The 21,965-nt window shown below is 36.0% G+C and overlaps 1 protein-coding gene across 1 annotated transcript in view; it reads right to left on the bottom strand.

Annotated features, from left to right (window-relative positions):
• Nucleotides 1-4,442: 4,442 nt before the first annotated feature.
• LOC107150482 (nuclease EXOG, mitochondrial-like) overlaps nucleotides 4,443-21,965 on the bottom strand; it is a 33,138-nt gene continuing 15,615 nt past the window's right edge. Inside the window, exon 2 of the mRNA XM_015495572.2 lies at nucleotides 4,443-6,656. Within this exon, the coding sequence (XP_015351058.1) occupies nucleotides 6,195-6,656 (462 nt within the window). The 3' untranslated portion in view covers nucleotides 4,443-6,194. The remainder of the gene's footprint in view (nucleotides 6,657-21,965) is intronic.

Genomic DNA, 21,965 nt, shown 5'->3' with positions numbered 1-21,965 from the left:
TTAAAAAAAAAACCCACAAAAATTTACATATTTTTGTATTGGGAATTTTCTGTGGGTCAACCTGATCAGTGGTGGCCAGAACCCACTCTTGCTGAGGTAAACTGTAATCACTTCTGTTACAAAACTACTTTGGACATTCCAAGTGAGTTTTTCTAGAGACAAAGATTTCAGGTTCTGAGATGTGATCAAGATTCTCTGACAGTAGAATTTTTTAAAGAAATGCATATCAAGCTCCTGCTACAGACCCTCAATTCACATCAACCTCACAATAGTATGTCTTGCACGTATCTTGGCTGTGGATAATTCACTGCGGCTGTGGATCATTCACTAGGTTTTTTAGTGATGGTGGCCGAAGTAGATGGTCAGAGGAGGGTTGTCCCTTATTATCTGTGGGTATACATTCTTTGACTGCTTGTAGGTATGTGAAACCTTGGGTAGTACCAACTCCTGTCTGCATATGCTTTATTTTTTCATATACACACATATCTAGGATAAAGTTTATAAATTAGACACAGTAAGAGATTAACACAATTAACTAAAAATAGATTATAACAACACTGTGCAATAAAAGTTATTTGAATAAGGTCTCTTTCTATGGCTCAAAAAATGTTTTTGTATAGTGTTCCATCAGTATCCATGGGGGATTGGTTCCAGAACCTCTGGAGGATACCAAAGTCTATTGATGCTAACACATAGTATTTGCATATAACCTATGTATGTCCTTCTGTGTACTTTAAAGCATCTCTAGACTACTTATCCTATCTGATATAATGTAAATGCTATATCAATGGTTGTACTGTATGTCTTAGAGAATAATGACAAGAAAAATATATGTACATATTTAGTATAGGTAAAATTTCCTCCAAATGATTGGTTACATCTGCAGATGTGGAACCTCTGAATATGAAGGGCCCATTGTATTACACTGAGCCTTCTTGTTGTGATGACGTGAGATAATACAATGCCTACATGATAAGATAAAGTGAGGTGAATATGTAGGCATTGCAACATAGCATTAGACCATTAGGTAAGGGTTACTTGAGCACAAGTACTCCTTTACTGTGACAGTGCACTAAGTGACTAATGGGTGGATAGTGTATGTGGTTTATATGCTCTAGACAAAGAGATGACTTATGTACTCAGAATGGTGCACTTTATAGCTATGAATTGCTTATTTCTGGGATTATCCATTTAATATTTTGGACTGTGGCAATTCAGAAAGTGAAACTGCATTAAAGAAGAACACTGTTGCTTGTGTACCCCTGGAGATAGGGGTACAGTTAACTTCATTACAAGTCCTTGGACTGAATGAGGAAAAAGTTAGTTTCCTAGAGGAAAACTAGAATAATGTGATCCTGACAAAGGTGAATGGTAACTGGGTAGAGAAATTACAATCTTTTGAAAAGTTAAAAATGTTTGAAACTTTTGGATAGATGAATGACATTTGACAAAAGGAGGTAGGATGTGAATAGAAGTCAGATCAAAGACACAAAGGGCTAGGTTGGATGGGAATAAATCTAAGGGACAGAATGGGATTATATTTGAGTCTATCCTGAAATGACATGAATAAAGCATAGAATTCGGACAGGCAATGAGGAGTTTACTAAAGTTTGGGTCCCTATTGCAGTTTGGATTCTGAATGTTCTCCAAATGTTCTATGTGTTGAAGGCTTGATTTCTAGCACATCCCACTATTGAGAGGTGGTGAAACCTTTAGAAGGCGGGGCCTAGTGGAAGGAAATTAGGTCATTGGGGGTGTGCCCTTGACAGGGATATTGGGATGCAGTGCTGCTACTCTCTCTTTGTTCCCATTCTTGAGGTAAATGAGCTTTCTCTGACACATGCTCTTGCCATGATGTACTGCCTCACCACAGGCTCAAGCACAACAGAGCCAACCAAACATGGGCTGAAACCTTTGAAACTCTGAGCCAAAGTAAAACTTTTCCTCTTATAAGTTGATTATTCCAAGTATTTTGTTACAGTAATAGGAAGCTGATTAATAGAGCCCCTGTTTGATTTTGGCACAAAGCTGTTTTGCCTTCATGCTTTAGTTCTAGGCTCTTTATTCTCCTATATTACAGAGGACCTGAGACTTTAAAGGTAGCTCATCAGAAAAGCTAATATTTAGATGAAGTGTTTTATCCTAAGTATAATAACAACTTATCAGTGATTATTATTAATGATAGTGTGTTGCACGTTATTCTCTATTACTCTCTCTTTTTCTCTTTCTTTCTTAGGTTAACTATTCGAAAATATTGTAGAACAGGAGCAAAATTATGTTCCCCAAAAGATCACTAGAATTTTTTGCTATGCTTTTTCTATCACAAAAATTTGATTAAGATTAATTTAAAATGACAGAACTGAAGACATGTTTTACTTGCCTTAAGCAGAGGCCAGATTCAATGTAGAACATTCGTATCCTTCATTGTGGAACAATTATCAGCTGATTTATGTATTACATAATTCTTATTAGTGGCTTAAAACCACTAATCAAGCTTCTTAAAAATTTAAAGACATAAAACAAGAATATTTAACATTTTATATGCTATTTGATAAACTTATTAATTTTTAGCAAGGTCTTTATGATTGCATTTAGAAATATATGTTGTTATTGTTGTTTTAGAATTGGCAACAACTTGGACTGGAGCATTTTAATAGAAAAGTTAAGAATGGAAGCTTTTTTCTAGGAGAGTGATGGTTAGTCTTACATTTGTTTTGGAGATCTAATCGTTGCCATATGTTAGACCTATCAAATGAATGATGTAATTTAGGCTGCCTGTTGTCCTGCCAACTGCTCCATGCTGCCTCCTCACTTTTAGCAAGCGTTACTCCAATATGTGCATATATCACCCAGCAGTAGTTTCTTATACAACCCTGGTAGTCCTTGGGCCCTTAACCTTATCCATCATCTACATAAGCTCTATCTTTTTCCCACTGTAATTTAAACTAGTGAAAAAATCATAGTAACCTTGGCAGAGAATGTACTTGAAGGATAATAGTTAACCCAGTATTCAGATGCATGAATAGAAAACCAAAGCGAGGGTTGATGAAATTAAATCATGATGGATGAATTCAACTTTCTCCACCATGACAGTGAAATACTTCTTTTTTAATGAGACATTAGATGGTACATTTCACCATTCTGAAGAATAGGATGACAGAGCAAAACAAAAAGCAACTTATATATTTTATCACCTCTGGTGACTTCTATCTAGGAAGATACAAAGTTCCATCTGAGTATCTCAAATATTTATGGAGCTATAACCCATAATCTTTCAACTTAATAAATGAACAAACAGTCGATCCATGACTTATTCCAGGTTGTTATTTATATATCTGTATTTATTGGAAGAAAAATTTGTAGGTATTTTATTTTCTAAGTTATATTAGGAGAAAAATCTGTGATCAATAAATACATTTGAAATTTATTTTTTAACAGTTTGAGTTGCACTGTCACAATCATCCACTGTTTTGAACTATGATTTTTCAAAGAGTAAGACAGTGAGAATTTTCTCAGCATTATGAGAGAATCCTAGAATTTGCCACTGTGCAGCTTGAAAGGCTTTTATATATCTTTTTGTATTCAAACATTAAAACTACTTATTTTAACCTGGTATCCTCATATACTTTCATTATGGCTGATTTCTTTTTCGCTACCCTTTTTGGTTCTTTTTTTCTTTATACCTAGGATTGGTGAGATAATTTTCTTTAATTTACACCTTTTGCATGGTCCAGCAGGATCTAAAATTAATCCTTTCCTTTATAGCAGTTGTACTCTTATGTAACCTTTGGCTCCCACATGTCATCCTAATGAACTTCCCCATTTCCTACTGTTCTACAATCTGTCTTTCTGGCATCTTAAAACCTTCTGCACTCTTTTTTTTTTTTTTTTTTTTGGGTTGGTGTGTTGGTTTGCTAGGACTTCCATAACAAAGTACCACAGAGTGGGTAGCTTACACAACAGACACTCATTTTCTCACAATTATGGAGGCTGGAAGTCAGAGATCAAAGTATTAACACAGTGGATTCTTTGTGGGGGTGGGGCATGAGGGAAAGGTATGTTCCAGGCCTTGCTTCTTGGCTTTATAGATGGCATCTTCTTCCTGGGTTTTCATGTTGTTTTTCCTCTGTAAGGGCTAATGTCCAAATTTCCTTTTTCTATAAAGGACACTGGTAATATTGGATTAGTATCTACCCTAATGGCCTCATTTTAACTTAATTACTTCTGTAAAGACCCTAGCTACAAATACAGTACTTTCTGAGATACCAGGGGTTAGGAAAACAGTATCTGAATTTTTACTACTACTACTACTACTACTACTACCACCACCACCACCACCACCACCATCACCACCACCACCACCAGGGATTGAACCCAGGGACTCTTATCACTGAGCCACATCCCTAGCCCTTTTATTTATTTATTTATTTTTTCATAGGAAATAAAAACCTAAGACATTAGTTTATTGAGCTAAAATATCAGCATTGTTCACTATCCCAATAGGAGCACAGGAGGTAACTCCAAGGCTGCTGAAGGTCAGGGCAGCACAGAGCAAGGCACAGTGATGGGGAAAGGGAGTCGGGCTCAACTGCAAAGAATCACAACAGGTAGCCAGGACTTATCCCACAGAACTGCCCCTTGGGCTCCTGGAGAAACATCCAGGCCCCACCATCACCTCTCCACTGAGGAGAGAAAGTAACAGAATTTTTTGGTCATAGTGACATTTTGGCTATATATCCTTAAGAAAAGGACTGGCACAAGCTAATGGGGAACAGTGTGATAAAATAAAATGGAATCAATCAGGCTACTGTGTTCTACCCCCCAACTTTTCCTTTTTACTCAAATAAAGGAGCAGAACAAGGCCATTCATTATCTTCTTATCTTTATCTTAAAGCCGTGGCATTTCTATTAGAGACAAACACAAAACACCAAAAATTGTTCTAATACTACTTGGAAAGGCATCAGCAATATGACAGATAAGTTCTTGTTCCCTCAAGATATTTTACTATCTATAACTTATGATAGCCCATAAAAGGATGCTGGGTAAACCCAAATCTAGAGATCTGACTCAGAGTAACAGCCACCCTTCCCTCCAGGGGTAACTGTCTTTGGAGCTTTGCCCCCAAGCTCCACCTGCCCTGTGCCGCTCAGGTCTAGACAAGCAGGCACAGAGGCAGCACTGGTGATTCAGCACACACTCTTGTTAGGTCCCTTAGTCTTGAGAACAAAAGCTCACCTGGGAAACAAGGAACACATGGACCCAGCTCCACCTGAGCACTAGGAGAGAAGAATGGCATGTCTGGAGCAAGCAAGAGCTTTCAAATACCTACTTTTTCTGTTCCAAAGAGCTAAGGACTATTCACATTAGAGGACATTAAAGTCCCTTTGGCTCATGTAGCATACAAAAACTAGACCCTTCTTACCAAGCAGGCTTTAGGACAAATATCCATGGGAGTGGGCAATGCATTTTTTTAGTCAAAAAGTCTCCATGTTGGGAAGACTTAAATCCACCAGTCTTCACTTAGCTCTGTGTGGTGATATCTCTGGAAAGGTGAAAACAAGGGTAAGATATGAAGCTCTGTAAGCCTAAATTTCCCCAGATATAAAATGAGGGTAGTGGGGTTTACCCCAGAGGATCACTGTGACACAATATAAGTAAAACACTGAGCTTAGCACAAAGAAGACAGAGGTGGAGGAATATGGGGCATAAGAAAAGAAACAATAAAATTATATATTTGTACAGGATAATAGAGGGTTTCTAAAAGTCTTCTTTAAGACCAACTCAGATCCTTGGGAAAGACAACATACAATACTGAGTTCCAAGATAGCAAAGCAGATATATCAAAGACAATGTATGATTTGGATACATAAAAAAAAACAAAAAACAATGCCTTCCTTCACACACTGTTCTTCCAGAGAGACATGAATGCAGTATTAACTAGTGGACACAGTCCTGATAACATGACACAAGACCAGTTCTCGATCTGGAGATATGACAATGCTCTTAGTAATTAGTTCACAAGTCAAAAAGACAATGACAAAAAAAATTGTAGATTTTTCATCCTTCAGAGGAATTTTCAGTTGTAAATTTAGGATTCCATCATTTCTTTAAAGGAAAGCCACGAAATACATCAGCCTGAAGAATGCATGCCTGCCTCATTTCAGCTGATTAGCACGTCTTCTGAGATTAAAAACTAGGATGGCTTTCCCGTCTGGGTTCCTGACTGCTCCTTCGCTTTGAGTTCTTTTAGCTTCTTCTCATAGCGACTCATGAAGTAATTATCTGGTTCAATTCCTGCATTCTTCAAGTTTTCCATGACCTTTTCCAGTCTGAGCACTGAACGGGCTCCCTCAATCTTTCTTGTGCTCAGGTACAGAGTGAACTCTTGGAAATCCAGAAGCTTACAGGTGTCCACAGAACAGATATTTCTGATATCACTGCTTCTATCCAAACGAGGGAAAAACACCAGTCCCGACAACTTCTCTAGGTCCTGGAGGCTCACTTGGAATTCAGTTAACTGGGGTTGGAAACCAATGGCTTCATTGGGCACCACAAAGGCCCCCAGTGCCAGCGGTTCAGTAGACTCTGGGCTTCTGCGAGCCAGTATCACCTTATAAAGGTGTGAGGGAACTGCCACATTGTCCTCACCAATCACCTAAAAATAAAGTGACCATATTAATGATGCTGATTTGTACTAACAGTTCACAATTTTTTTCTCAATTGGCCTTATAAGCCAATCTAATCACCCCATCCCAATGAATTCATATTCAAGGCAGACATAATAAGTGGCAATAGAGATCCATCAGAGAAAAGAGGAATATGTAACAGATCAATTCTGATCACATTCTTTAAAATAATGCAAACTCAAACATCAGGGGTCACTGTCTTCTCTGAATGTGGGACAAAGGACAAAGACATGCCATGAGTGAGGTCTGAGTTTTTAATGGACAAGAAAAGTCCTCATTTTCTCTTCATCCCATAGAACTTCTGTTGCTCTAAACATTCAAAAGTCAAAACTGTTAGACTGGGTACTCCCAGCACTANGAGAGAGAGAGAGAGAGAGAGAGAGAGAGAGAGAGAGAGAGAGAGAGAGAGAGCTGCTCACCAGGAACAAAACAGATGCCCCAGTGGCATGCCCCCAGTGAAGTACCTCCTCTAGCCATACCCTACCTGCATACAGTTACCAGGGGCTAATCCGTATTAGTGGATCAAGTCATGGATTAGGTTACAACTCTCATAATGTAGTCATTTCACCTCAATATTCTTGCATTTTCTCTCACATGAGATTCTGGAGGACACACATATATCAACCATAACAGAGACCAGTAGGGTAAAGGAAGTGGGAGGAAGAAGGGAAGGATCGGTGAGGTACTGGGGAGTAAAACTGATCAGATCATATTTTCATGTGTTCACCAATATGCCACAATAAACCTACCATTTTGTATAATTAATATGCACCAATGAAGAAAAGATTTAAAAGGGGTGATTGTGCAGCTAATACTTGACAATGAAATGAAGCAAATCTGAGAACACCCACACATAATTATGGAAAACAGGGTTATTACTTGACGGTAAGTAGCAAGGGGCAACCAGCTCCTCTAGGCTCAGGAAAGCTATCTGGTGGAGAGTGGGGGATGGAGTATGTTTCATGTGCCCCACTTGCACCCCAGCTGAAGGGTCCCAGACAGTACTCCTCTCTGAGTTTTATATTTTAGGAAAACATTAGTGTTTGGGCTATAGCATTGAAAGACATCCTGTTTCAGGGCCAGGGGGAATGGTTAATCCCTTCTTATCTCAGAACATTATGTTCTCAGCACACTCTACATTTGTTCTTGAGAACTAAGAGAAACAAGGGTGGGGAGAGAACTGGGTCGGTCCAAGGCCAGATGGAGAACTGTTCGCAAAACCTACCAGATTTAATGGCCATGCTAGTTTATATCTGTGTCTGACAGGATCATGAGCTGGGAAGAGACCCAGCATTGGTCTCACCATCAACTGGGATGCAGCATATCTTATGCATTAGCTAAGAAAAAGGCCAGGAAGGGGACATGGGAACTGTGACACTCGTTCACTTCATGTTTCCCCAGAATCTAGGGAGCGTGGCAACTATGTGAGCCTTCTTGAAGCTGTGGTTTTATCATGATTATATTTGTGAAGCCTTATCAGTTACCTGTAGTGAAAAATTTTTGGGAAAGAAAAATATAGCCATTTATTTTTCCAGAGACAGGCAGTATGAGGGAAGTGGAGGTGGAGGAGGTGCCTATATTGGTCTGCAGAGAGAATCAGGAAGAAAATTATCTATAGTAGGGATTCTCACTGAGGAGGTGAGATATGTTGCCCTGGAAGGAACACTAGGCAATGTCTACAGATATTTTTGATTGTCAGGACTGTGGGAGAGAGTGCTATGGACACCTAGTGGGGAAAGGTCAGGGAAACCATTAAACATCAGACAGTGCCCTGGATAGAATCCAGCTATCCCACTCCCTCCACCAACAAAAATTTGTTGGGTCCAAAATGACAATAATGCAGAAACTGAGAAAGCCTGATTTAGAGGCAAATGATGTTTAGAGGCAAATGAATGTTCTTTAGCTGAAAACAAGGGAAGGGAACAGGTCTTTCAATCAGTTACTAGTGAAGGATAGGGGCAAACTGGGAAACTGCTAGAAAGCAGGTAGTGTCTCAGGTATGGGAGTGAGATGGGGTAGGGAGTGTTTGGAGGAATGGCCTGCATTCCTTACCAAATGTTTGTGGAGTTGAAGCCAACATCTATTACTTTAAAGGGGTAGTTAATTTTCTCCAGGTCCCTTTTCTGGAGAGATTTTTGGTCAGAATAATTCTTGCCTACTCATGTGCCCATTTTATACTGTTCAGAACCAGAAGGAGGAGACAAGATATACATTCTCTTTTAGATTTTCTCTACCTTGAGAAAAAAATTTTGATTAATGTTGCTTCTTTCTTGAGCTATCATTTGGCTCTCTTATTTCCTTTAATTTCCTCTGAATGGTTTGTGCTTAGTGTCTCTCTGTATTAGTTAGCCTTTAGTTGCTGTGACAAAAATGTTTGACAAAGAACAATTTAAAGGAGGAAAAAAAATGATTCCGGGCTCATGGATTTTGGGGTTTCAGCCCATGGTTGATTGACTTCGTTGCTCTGGCCCTGAGATAAGGCAGACTACCATGGCAGAAAGGCTTAGTTGGGGAATGTTCTTCAGCTCTGAGTAGCTGGGAAGCAGAGAAAGCACGTGAGGAGCCAGGAACAAAATATAAATTTCAGAGGTTTATATTTCCTCCGGACAAACACTACCTGCCTACAGTTACCACTCAGTACAGTAGTCCTTTCAGATTATTAAGCCATCAAATGGATTAAACCACTGGTCAGGTCACAGCTCTTATAATCTAATCATTTTACTTCTGAACATTTCTGCCTATGAGCTTTCAGGGGAAACCTTATATCCAAACTATGGCAGCCTCTTTTCTTCTCACAGTCTGTGCTTCTTACCACTCCATCAGGTCTATGCAGTGAACATTCAATAATGTCCTCCACTTTGCTCTATCCAGGTCATTTTAATAGTTTTTACTCTGCTTGTCCCTTTCAGGATTGACACTGCTCCTTACACATTTTTTTTTTCCTCCTCGGAATTCTATCTTTCCTTTAGTTATCCACACCCTTTGTCTCCTCTTTTTCATCCCTAAATCCCTCTCTTGCTTCTTTCTAGCTCAGTGATTACTCCTGGTCCCCATAACCAGAGCTCATGTCTTACTTTCTTGAATATATTTTGTTGATGATTTTACTTATTCACCCTCCTCTATCAACTCATTGTGGATGAATTTTTTTTATCTTAAATCACCATCTTCAGTCCTGTTACAGATCCTTAGTGCTGAACTACTGAACAATTCCACTTCATTTCCATGCTATGCTTTCAAAATATTTGAGTCTAGAGCTGATGATTTTTTTTTCTCATCAAGTGCTAAGATTTGCATGAAACCTTTAAGATGTCTTAGAGCAAAATTCCTCTGATGTACACATGATTTGCCTCTTTGATACCTAGCTTTCCCTGTATATAATTTTTCAGATTTTTCTTGAGACTTTGCATTTCTGTTCCAGTGAGAAGTTTGACTTTTCCTCATTAGTGAACATCCACTACTATTCACAATGTTACTTATCCATCAAGGTCCCGGTTTATTGACCCTATACCTGCCTAATTTCATCTATTGTTGATGAAATTTCCACTTTAGTTAATCTGAATTTTGCAGTCTCTTACTAATGTGCAGGTTAACAACTCTTAGAGATTAATTCTTTTATCATTCACTGAAACTTTATTATGTTACATTGCCTAAGTAATATTGGTATTTAGGAAAATGTCACTACTATCTTGGGTTGGAATGTAAGCTATGCAAGTTTCTGCCTCTGAGGTAGAAGTTAGTGGGCAAAATAGAGTAGAGACAGGAGGACCTTTTGGAACTTTCAAAATCACATGGAACTGGTAGTTTCCAAATGGAAGCTTGGCTCTGGAATACTTAATTCTTCTTCTATTTAAACCTCCCTGCTTCATATGGCAATTAACACCCTCCAGATCAGGAACAGTGGGGTCTTCAGAGGTTGTCAGTAAGAGTGAGAGAAAATGATATTGGATGCAGAGAAGTAGAAGGAAATTAAAGTGAGTTCCAGAATTTCTTTGTCCTAGTTATATGCAAATAAGTTAATAAGCTTGATATGCTTTGCTTTAAATACAGTTTTGAGAATTTGCATGAAATGATTTTTTTTTTTTGCAAATCAAGCTCTATTTTAAAGCTATTATTTAATATTTGCTCTGGCAATTTCCATTAGGTTGAAAAGAGTGCTTAAAAATACCATACTTTTTACTTTAGAGAAGCTATCTATACCTTTTAATATCAGGTTTGTTTGCATTTACTTCATGTTTGATTTCATAATCACATAGCTAGGGGAGTCATTTCTGTTTTGCCATTGGTCAATAGCTATATTAAACTGGCTGCTTAAAGCTGGCTCAAAGAGAATTAATAAACACCAGATCTTTGTTCTGCTTACTTTTCTCAGTTAAAAGCTCATGAGCAATTTTAGGTTAAAATAGTACGTTAGCTCAAATCAGCTATACTATACCAGATTCTTAGTAGACTTTCACTTCTCTTTGTTCCTTTACATTTTATTCCTTAATGCCTTTCAGCTTCTTTTCTACTTAGAAATAAGAAAATTATAAATTCTTTTTTTCTTCCTCTTCCTCTTCCCCTTCTTTTTCTTTTTACATATCTAGAGGTCAGGGATTTACTGAAGATAGTGAGAAAGATGTAGCATTTGGCATTTGTATTTAGAATACATTAGATAGACATCTACCTCAGTGTGTGACTAATTCACAAAGGCAAATATGAACAAGGTTCAGAAATTCATATGATTCAGAAAGAAACATAATTTTGGGTTTCCCTAGCATTTTAGCTATATTTTCTGACAACACTGCTTATGGCAGAAAAATAAAGCTAAAACTTTTTAGTTAGCAATGGTCCTAAATATTGGCAGAAAGTCAGAGTTGGCAGAGAAGTTTAATAAAGATATTTAAAACATCTAAGTAATTCAGTTTTACTGAGATTCTTACATTATAGGACTTCAAACTAGATCCTGTTGTTTCTGTGGGTGAATATTTGGCAAGGAAAAAAATCCACCACATTTCACACAACAATGTAATGAAATTGGAAGATTTGGGGGTCTGATTTGTTTATTTTCTATTTTTTTGTGGTAGGCCATTGCTAGAGATAACATTTTATCCATCTTGGAAAGTGCTGTTTATAAGGTAGGTGAAATTCCATTACTGTCAGTTTACAGAAGTGGGAATTTCACAAAGGCAAAAATGAAGCCTACTCCAAAGGCAGGTAGCCCTCTTTCCTGATTGTTTCTTCTTGCAGAAAATGTCACTGACATATAATTTCTCTTAGAAATTACATAGTACACATGGGTAAAGTCCAGTGTTAGAAGTGACATCACACAACACCCAGGCTTGAGATAAATTACCAGGGCCCCTAAAACAAATGAAAAAGAGCATTGTACATTGCAATGCTAAATTATCAGGATTTGTATAATTGTGTCTTTTAAAATTAATGTGATAATAGCAATTCTTCAGTTGCATAATAGAGATATAGATATGGGTTGTTTTCACATGGGATTGATGTTTTCTAACGTAAGAAATTCAACTCAGTTTCAGAACCATGCTAATATGAGAAATTCAACTCAGTTTCAGAACTATGCTCTTTAGGTTCCCATGAAAACACTAGTAGGTAATTGTCAAGTGTTGATAGAGCTCATTTCCCTCCCTCCAAATCCTTTCTCCAATAGGACCCCAAATAATCTTTTAAAGACTTGAATTAGATCCCATCATTGTATTTAGAAATCCTTCAGTGGATTTTTGTCCCATTCAATTTTGAATAAGATCCATTTACATTCCATACAATGCTTCATATTCTACACTAGCAGTTCTCATGCATCTTGATCTCAGAATCCCTTAACACTAGAACATTATTGATGTTCTGCAATAGACTTTATGTGAATTATACCGACCAACATTTGTTATACTAAAAATTGAAACAGAAATTTAAAATATATATTAGTTTATTATTTAGAAAGAATAATATATAATATATATAATTAAAAATAGCTATATTTTTTCAAAATAGGAAAGTAGCAAAAAATGATGGTGTTTTACATTTTTGCAAGTTTCTTTAGTGTTTAACAGAAGATGTTTGAATTTTCATATGTGGTTTTTCATTTAATTTTTTTTATGATACCATACTCCTTTTGCCTCAAATACTTAGGCTTACTAAGTTGCTGCAGTGAGGACTTCTTTTGCCATCTACTTATGCAGTCACCTTCAAATCCATTATCCTATTTTTACTTTCTCCATAGCATTGAAAACTATGTAAAATTATTATCATGTTCATGTTTATCACCCATCTCTACCCACTCAATTATAAATTCCACTTAGGCAAGAACCTTATTTGCCTTACAAACCATTGTGTATTGGTTTTCTATTGTTGCATAACAAATTACAGCCAAATTTAGCAGCTTAAAACAGTAAACATCTATCATTTTACAGTTCCTGTGGGTCAGGAATCTGGGTGTGGTCTAGCTGAGTGCCTCTGGCTTCTGATCTCTCCTGAGGTTGCAGTCAGGCTGGGCTGAAGGTTTACTCTCAAGCTTACTCCTGTGGTTGTTGGCAGGCTTAGAAATCTGCTTTTGAGGTAATTCATGTAGGCCAAGGCTGCCTCCATATACACAGCTGGTTTTCTCCAGGGTGAGAGAGGGCATCCAAGACAGAAACCACAGTATTTTCATAATCCAGTGTTGGAAGTGACATCACACATTTTTGCCATTTTTACTCATTAGAGGAGAGTCACTAGGTCAAGCCCACACTCAAGGAGAGGGGATTACACAAAGGTGAACATTGAGGGGAGATCATTGGGGATGAAGAGGCTGTCTACCATCAGTTGTATCCCCAGGAACTAGTATAGTATCTGACACATAGTAGGTAGATAGTAAATACTTGTTGAATTAAGTTAATGCCTATGAAGTGCCTAGGGGGTTCAGTCTTGTTTCCTGAGCAGAAGAGGGATCATTTACTTAGAAGATTTTAAAAAATGTTATTTTTTACGGCTCCTCTAGTTGTTGACTATTTCAGTAGTTGGTGTAAGCCTACATAGAAAGGAAAATGTTAATTTCTTCTATGGGATAAGAGAATTTACCACTGGTGCTTAAAGTAAGAAATTGGGGGGCTGGGAGTGTGGCTCAGTGGTAGACTGCTTGCCTAGTATGTGTGAGGCACTAGATTTGATTCTTGGCACCTCATACAAATAAATAAAATTTAAAAATGTCATCAACAACTAATAAAAATATTTTTTTTAAAAATGGGTGAATATGTTAGTCCTGGGCTGTGATGTATTCCTTCAGGGGAAATAAAAAGAACTTCCTATTTTATCTATTGTTCTTCTTAAATAAAATTTCATCATTCAGACAGAGTACAGTCTTGTGGGACCACTGTTCTCGTCTGATATTTGGCTTCCCTAGGGCAAGGAGCATATTGAGTATTCTGATTGGCCACATTTGTTCTAAGAAGCAATAATTCCAAATTTATTAATGTTATCTGTAATAATTTTAATTATCTTCTTCAAATATAATGTGCTTAACTTATTTTACTATATAGAACTGCCTTATGTATCTTTATACTGTAGTACTATTTTAAAGAAAATTATAGCTAGTCTTAACATTTAGTCATTAGATAATATTATTTTATACTTGTTAGTCAGTCTTTAAAATGGGGGTTTCCTCTATGGAACTTGTTTGGGAGTATGACAACAAGGAGCATTGTTGTTTTGAGTAGAAAATAGTATATGGAAATCAAAATCTGGGTGGCCAGAGATGCCTATTGCTATTGGTGGTGTGTCATTGAATTTTGGCCTTCTTAGAGTCCGAACTAGGACACACAGACATTCAGACACACAACACACATACATAGAACTTTTTAAAAGAATGATTTCATTCTAGCAAAAATGTTTCAGAATCAATTTTTTATTAATTGTAACTGAAAATGAAAGGTAGTTTGTTGATCTTATGATTCTGGTTTAGTAAAATGTATGTAAAAAGAGCCATTGAATACATTTATCCAAGTGTAGGACATGAATCCCTTGAATGATATGTCTGTGCTTTAATAATTTAATAAATGATCTGTTTGTGACCTAAGGTCACTAAATAAATGTCATCAACAACTAGTAAAAATATTTTTAAAAAGTGGATTTGGCTCTTCAGTGTTAACCAATAAGAACAAAGCCTTGTATAAATTTGTCTATTTGGGTATGTGCCTGTGAAATAGATTGGGAGCTATTATGCCTGTTTTACAGATGCAAAATCAGAAGATTCCCTTAAGATCTTTGTTGCAGTCTTAATAGGACATTTTTTTTGGTCTCATTCTATTTGTATTCCACAGTTCCACTGCTTTGTGAGCAGTGCAGTTTCTCAGGGCAAGCATACCATTTTAGGCAGCAAATACCTTTTACACTCTTTTTTTTGGGGGGGGGGGTGGCTGAATTGTTCTGCCATGGAGTCCACCTCAATGAGGGTTTCAGAGGCTACTTAGCATGCAAAATTGTAAAAAAAAAAAATCCTATCATGAAATTTAGGGCCATATGCATCCTTTGGTATGTATCTCAACAATGCATGTCAAGCCTAGGGACTTCTGTATGGAATTAGGAATGCTCCTTTGTTTCCTTTCTACAGAGGGTCCCTGGTTACCCTATTGGTCTTAATTATAATTGTGTTCTAATCCTAACCTATAGATGGCGCTTGGTGTCAAGTGGTGGGAAATGCTCTGTGGAGTTGGCAATTGTTGGGAAGTCAGCCATTTGGCTCTGTACAAGTCAGAGATGGCAGATGTGAGTGATAATTCATCTCATACACATTGACTTCTTACAAAACTTAAAATAATATAAATCTACAAGTATTCCTCTTACAGTGAAGAATTAGTTCAGGATAAAGTTGTGGGAGAAGTCTTTCTATTCCTGTGGAGTGGGTTTGGGCAGCCCACCTGGTGCAAAGTTAGCTTACTGTAGAAAAAGGAAAATATTTTCAAAAGTCCTGTATTTAGAGCTTAAGGTTTACTCAATTGGAAAATTTAAAGTAAAAATGGGACGAGAATAAAATACAAGAGGGTAAGAGAGAAATCCAGGGGGTGTAAAAAAGAGTGGATATATTTACAGCTTTCTTTATAAAAATAAATGTGCAACCATCAAACAGTCTTAAGGCACTTTAAGTTCTTTATTCAAAAGAAGGAGGAAAACATACTTGAATCATGGTTGCATTGTGGGTAAACTGATTCTCTTGATATTTTCAGCAGGTATTCAATGATGCTTTTAGAACTGGGGGTCTGGCATTTTTATACTTCATTTCTTTTTGGTTTTGTTCCACTGTGAGTTAAGAAGAAGTGATTGGCTTTCATGTATAACTCGCAGTAATTTATTATATTTCAATCTCTACATTGTGTACACAAAAGCATGTTTCTGCTGTGGCTACTGCATCAAATATCTTCATGAATCTACAGATGACCTTTCTTTACATTGAAAGCACTGATTAGTAGTTTTCAGGAAGAGTTCTATCTGCAAAGATATGACATATATACAAAGAATTTTACTATTAAATATTGTTAATGTATAGGATTTCCTATTTATTCTGTAACTTGGGGAAATAAGAGACAGTTGTATCCCCTTTGTTTTTCTCAGATTTTCTCCAGACACTCTTTCAAGGTAGGCTACTTAGAAATTCAAGTGCAATCATCATGAAGGTTCTTTTCTTGCCACTCTGATCACCCAGATGTTTCAGGGATCCTCCACAGTCCAAATTGTTGTGTTTCTTTGGTCTTCAGTTCTTATCACTTTCTAGTTTCCTAGGACACATATCAGCATTGTCACATCTGTGCTAAGACAGGGTGTAGGATCTTTGTCCAAGGCACCCATGGATATGTTCTTAGTATTCTATGCTCATTTATCCTCCACAGGTCACCTTTAAGGTACATCAGAGAGCCAGGTACCTTTTGGGGAGGGGTCATGTACATACATCTCTGTGAAGATGAACTGTGGTCCCTCTGCTCTTCAGAGACATTCTCTTACTCCCTTTACCCCAAGCCCTCACCTCCCTCTTTTCTTTCTCTGAGATGACCCAGGATTCTTTCTATGACTTTTAAGTTTTTGAACATGAAAACCAGGAAAAGGTGTCATTTCAGTAGTTTCTGTTTTATATTTAGACATAAAAGCACTTGAGGCAAGTCAAGGGAAAAATGTAAGCTTAGAAACCCCTTTGGGATTAAGGAGGGGAAAATACCTATGCATAGGAGAATAAAAAACACATATTGATATTCTGATAAAATTTTCAGTGTCATATTATTTTTTTATTCTTTGGAAGATTAAAAACCAAAAGGCATGTTGATGTTTAGTATTTAATGGTTAGTAAACATTCTCTCAAAATATATTAGGAATCTAAAAATAACTTTGTTCTTGTCACCCTAACCAGAAAAAATGTTTTAATTTATGTAACTTCTTTTCTAAAGAAAGAGAAGTTGAGTCAATAAACCTGTCCCAGGCAGAAATAAGGGAATGAGAGGAAGCCTCTTTGCAGTATGCTGTTTTGTAGAAGCAGGACCATCAGAAGCAGACCTGCTCTGCTGCAGAGGAAACTGGTGGGACTATGGTAGGATTAGGCAGAAACCAAAAAATGTTCAGCTCTTTACTTTAGGCCGGACTACTGTGTGACGTCTCCTTACACTATCTGGGCAATACTTCTGACTTCCATGAACATGTGTCTGCAGGAAGTGACATCCATGGAAAACCCAAGAGAAAATCTACCCTTCAAAGGAATCTAAGGACCTTATGAGACAACCATTTAAAAAAAATTAGATGATTTCTAACACATCTGGGAATTCTATAGGAGATAACTATTATCTTAATAACCATAAAAGACATGCAGAGTTAAATCTGTGCATTAATTCTTTTCTTTCCTTCCTTCTTTCTTTCTTTCTTTCTTTCTTTCTTTCTTTCTTTCTTTCTTTCTTTCTTTCTTTCTTTCCTTCCTTCCTTCCTTCTTTCCTCCTTTCCTTCCTTCCCTCCTTCTTTCCTCCTTTCCTTCCTTCCTTCCTCCTTCCTCCCTCCCTCTCTTTCTTTCTTTCTTTCTTTCTTTCTTTCTTTCTTTCTTTCTTTCTTTCTTTCTTTCTTTCTTTCTTTCTTTCTTTCTTTCTTTCTTTCTTTCTTTCTTTCTTTCTTTCTTTCTTTCTTTCTTTCTTTCTTTCTTTCTTTCGTGCTAGAGTTCAAACTCAGGGCCTCAAGCATGCAAGGCCAGCATTCCACCAGACTCAGCTCTGTGCCTTCATTCTAAGTGTCTTTAACATATTATACTGTTGCTTCATTACTAAATTGGAGAAACAGAAATCTGGAGCTTAATAATTTTCTCTGGATTTTTAATTTCCATTTTTACAGAAAGGCATGGAAACCTTTGGGTATGACCTGAGACCCAATAATTGTGTGGAGATTGTTTATACATATCTAAAAGAAAAATATTACCACAAGACTAGGGAATGAGAATTTCTTATCACATAATTTCTCATTTTCTCTGTAAGAATATACATCATTTAAGGAATGGATTCTGGTTACTCTTACAGTGTTGAACCCCTGTTGGGCTTTCTTTATGGGATGGGATTCCAGCTTTTCTTACTAGAAAAAACACAGTTTTTTTTCCCCTATCACAGGCAAAGTGTGTTTGTCTTCCAAGGCTTGTATCTGATGACCTGACCAGCCCAGGACCATAATGATGTTACCAACTTGTTGGTTTACATGGTTAAATTACTTTATAATGTAAAACTGTAAGAGGAGCTAGGACATTAAGAAATCTCCAATTCATTAATTTCTTCAAAATTCCTTGTAGTGCCTCTTAAAATACACAAGTGTCTAAGCCTCATTGAATCAGAATCTCCTCTTAGTAAAATCCAGAAACCCACTGATCTTGTCAATCACTTCTCTCTCAGAGATGCTACCACCTAAAACCATCTACAAACCAGTGAAAAAACTAAATGGCAGTTAGTATGGATTTGTTTTCCTTTGACTTTAAACACCTGATCAGAGAATTCTAAAAAGGGAAAACTGCCTCAAAATAAAGAGAGTTGAAGTTTAAAGGTTTTCTATTTTATAACTGGTTTCTATGTTGAACAAAAGGTCTTGGAAGTATTAGGAGGCTCTATGAAGATTTTTATGACCAACTAAGATGTAAGGGCTGCTGTACTCAGACTCTCTTAACTTGCAAGCCACACTGTTGGGACCAAGTGGACTTACTCCTTAATCACCCTTTTAATATTTAAGGGGCATTTTTGTAATGTTTAGAATTTACTCACCTGTCTATGTTTGCATTTCAGAAGTCAACATATTTTTTTTCTTTAAATAAGATTTGGGTAAGATAAAGTACAGAATGAAGGTAAAAATATTAATTGTATCTATTTACACAAAGCACAGGCCTTTTTTCACAGCAAAAGATTTTTAATGTTAAAAAGTGAAGACTTTGTAATATGAGCAAATTTTTAATTATGATCTTCTCCTTTGAGTGAGAAATAGAGTCAGATAGAAATTACTTCATTTAATCTTAGTATTTGAACTCTAATATAAATAGAAATGAGTTTGTTAGTCTATTCAGTGATATGATTTTGACATTCCTCTCTATTTATGCTGTTGTATAAAATTTATTAATTTTTGTGCTATGGACTTTTCAGAGTGTAACTAGGCAGATTCATTTATCTGTTGTACTATTGGTGAATTTTTAGGTTATTTTCAACACTAAAGATACTATTGCTGTGAACTTTCTTTTTAAAACCTTTGTTGATAAATAATTTACATACCATAAAAATTCACTCATTTAAATGTATGTACATTTCAATGGTTTTGCAAAACTGTGCAACTATCACTAAAATTTAAGAACATTTCTCCACTCTGTACCCATTAATATTCACTCCCTCATTTCCCCTTTGACTCTCTTGGTGCCTAATCTACTTTCCATCTCTACAGATCTGACTGTTCCAGACATTTTATATAAATGGAAGCATACAATATATGACCTTTGGGGTCTGGCTTCTTTCATTTAGCATAATGTTTTCAAAGTTGTCCTTGTTGTGTGTGTCAGTACTTCATTCATTTTTATTGACAGCTGATATTACACTGTTTGGATACACCACACTTGTTGGTTCTTTTATGAAGTGATGGGCATTTAAATTGTTTCTTTTTTATGGCTGTTATGAATAGTGTTGCTTTTCATATACAATTTTTTGTGAGGAATAAGTATAAGTTTCATACAAAGGTAACTAGCAGTGAAATTGCTGTGTCTTATTATAACTTTATATTTGATATGTTGAGGAATTTCCAAACTGTTTTTCCAGTTACTGTACCATTTTATATTCCTACTAGCAATGTATGCAAACCACAATTTCTCTACCAACACTGTTTTAATAATAGCCATCCTGGGCTGGGGATATAACTCAGTTGGTAGAGTGCTTGCCCTGAACATACAAGACCCTGAGTTCAATCCCCAGCACCACACACACACACACACACACACACGCACACAAGACCATCTTATTGGTATTTGCATTTACCTAATGACTAATGATGTTGAACATCTTTTCATATTTTTATTAGCCATTTATATATCTTCTTTTGGGAAATGTCTATCAAACCCTTTTGCTATTTGAAAGTTTGACCATTTGTCTTTATATTAGTTAGTTATAATTCTTTCTATATTCTGGATATAAGTCCCTTATTGGTTATATGATTTGCAAATATTTTCTTTTAGTCATTGGATTATCTCTTTACTTCCTTGATGAAGTCCTTTGAAGCACGTTTTATATTCTGGTAAATTGTAATTAACTTTTTTTCTTTTGTTGCTTGTGGTTTTAGCATCACATCTGAATAACTACTGTCTAATTTGGAATCCCCAAAATTTATGCCTAGGTTTTCTTCTGAAATGATAGAAACTTAGTTCTTATGTCAACTGGTTGTATAGCCACATCACCTTTTTTTAGAAGGACTAAAATAGGGCCTGTGCAGTTCCAAAATCCTAAGGATTCTAATGTCTTTTCTGATGCTGAACAGTTACAGGAGGAAATGTCTCAAGATTTCCATGTCAATAACACCTTTAGTTTGCCTAGTGAGGTATAGTTTAATAAGTGTTTGTACACAATCTATCTCATATGTGGTCCTTAAGTTCTCCCTGCCTTTTGCTTTTTACAGATTAAACAGATGAGTAATAAATGAAATTTCCCCCTTGCTGTTTATTATTTGGCTTTGCCCATTCCAAAAAATGCCATGTAATATGTTTGTGATAAGATACTACAACCTCTAAAAATAAAGTTAATTTCCATATTTAGTGGAATTTGGTAAATAAAAATAACTTAGAGACAGTAATTGATAATTGTAGTTAACTTTTGAAGAATTTATTATATGTGAAGTAATTTGAATAAGTCTAAGAAAATTTCACAAAGGATAGATTCATGAACATTGGTGAAATTTTTGTTATAGTTATTTTTGTTCCTAGATTATAACTAAATAGAACTTGAAATAGAACAATGGTCTGATTCATGATTCTGAAGATTCTTCTGATCCAATTAACAAATTGAATTAATCATTATCTCATTGTGGTATTGTATATCTAACAGTCTACATTAAAAAAGTGAAATCCCAAGAGAATGAAATTGAGAAAGCTCAGTAATAAATCGCCATAGTGCACATGTAATATTCTGCAATGTTTCTAATAACCTCTAAGCTATAATTTTCTAATGGAATACAATAACTGTCAGAGACAAAATCAATACCTTGAAAGTACACACTGATGTTCTGTGAAATTAGAAATTGACCTTTTTTCCTTTATCCAATAAATACAAATTGGTTTAGATATTTGGAGTGCATGCAGTATTTGAAATACAAATCTTGTATGTATCTCTGCTGCAAAATACATTTTATATTCTGTAAGTGTACCTTCTTCCTTATTCATAATAGATTAAAATATAAATAAAATTTGATCCTATATAGTTACTAATCAAGACAATTTTTATTTCAATATTTGTAAATTACAACTTGAACAAAAATGATATTTTTCAAAACTTAGACATTTTTCTATCAATTAAGAAGGTAACACTATTTTCTCCCATAATTTTTGTGCTTAAAATTCATAATATTACTAACTTGGGAGTGATTATGCATATGAGATCTAGTTTACGGTAAGATTTTTTTTTCACAAGGAATGAATTGTCTACAAATCAAGCTCACTATATCAACTTTATAAACTCTGAAAATGTTTTCATTTTTAAAATATTTTGGATAGATACATTGTTGAGACTGTTAATTCAACCTGCTATTATTTATTCAGTTCTTACTATTTTATAGACATTTTG

The sequence above is a fragment of the Marmota marmota genome, unplaced genomic scaffold, assembly GCF_001458135.2.
Source record: "Marmota marmota marmota unplaced genomic scaffold, marMar, whole genome shotgun sequence".
In the NCBI taxonomy this organism is placed as follows: Eukaryota; Metazoa; Chordata; class Mammalia; order Rodentia; family Sciuridae; genus Marmota; species Marmota marmota.
The sequence above is the reverse complement of the archived record's forward strand: the minus strand, read 5'-3'. Positions and strand labels throughout refer to the sequence as shown.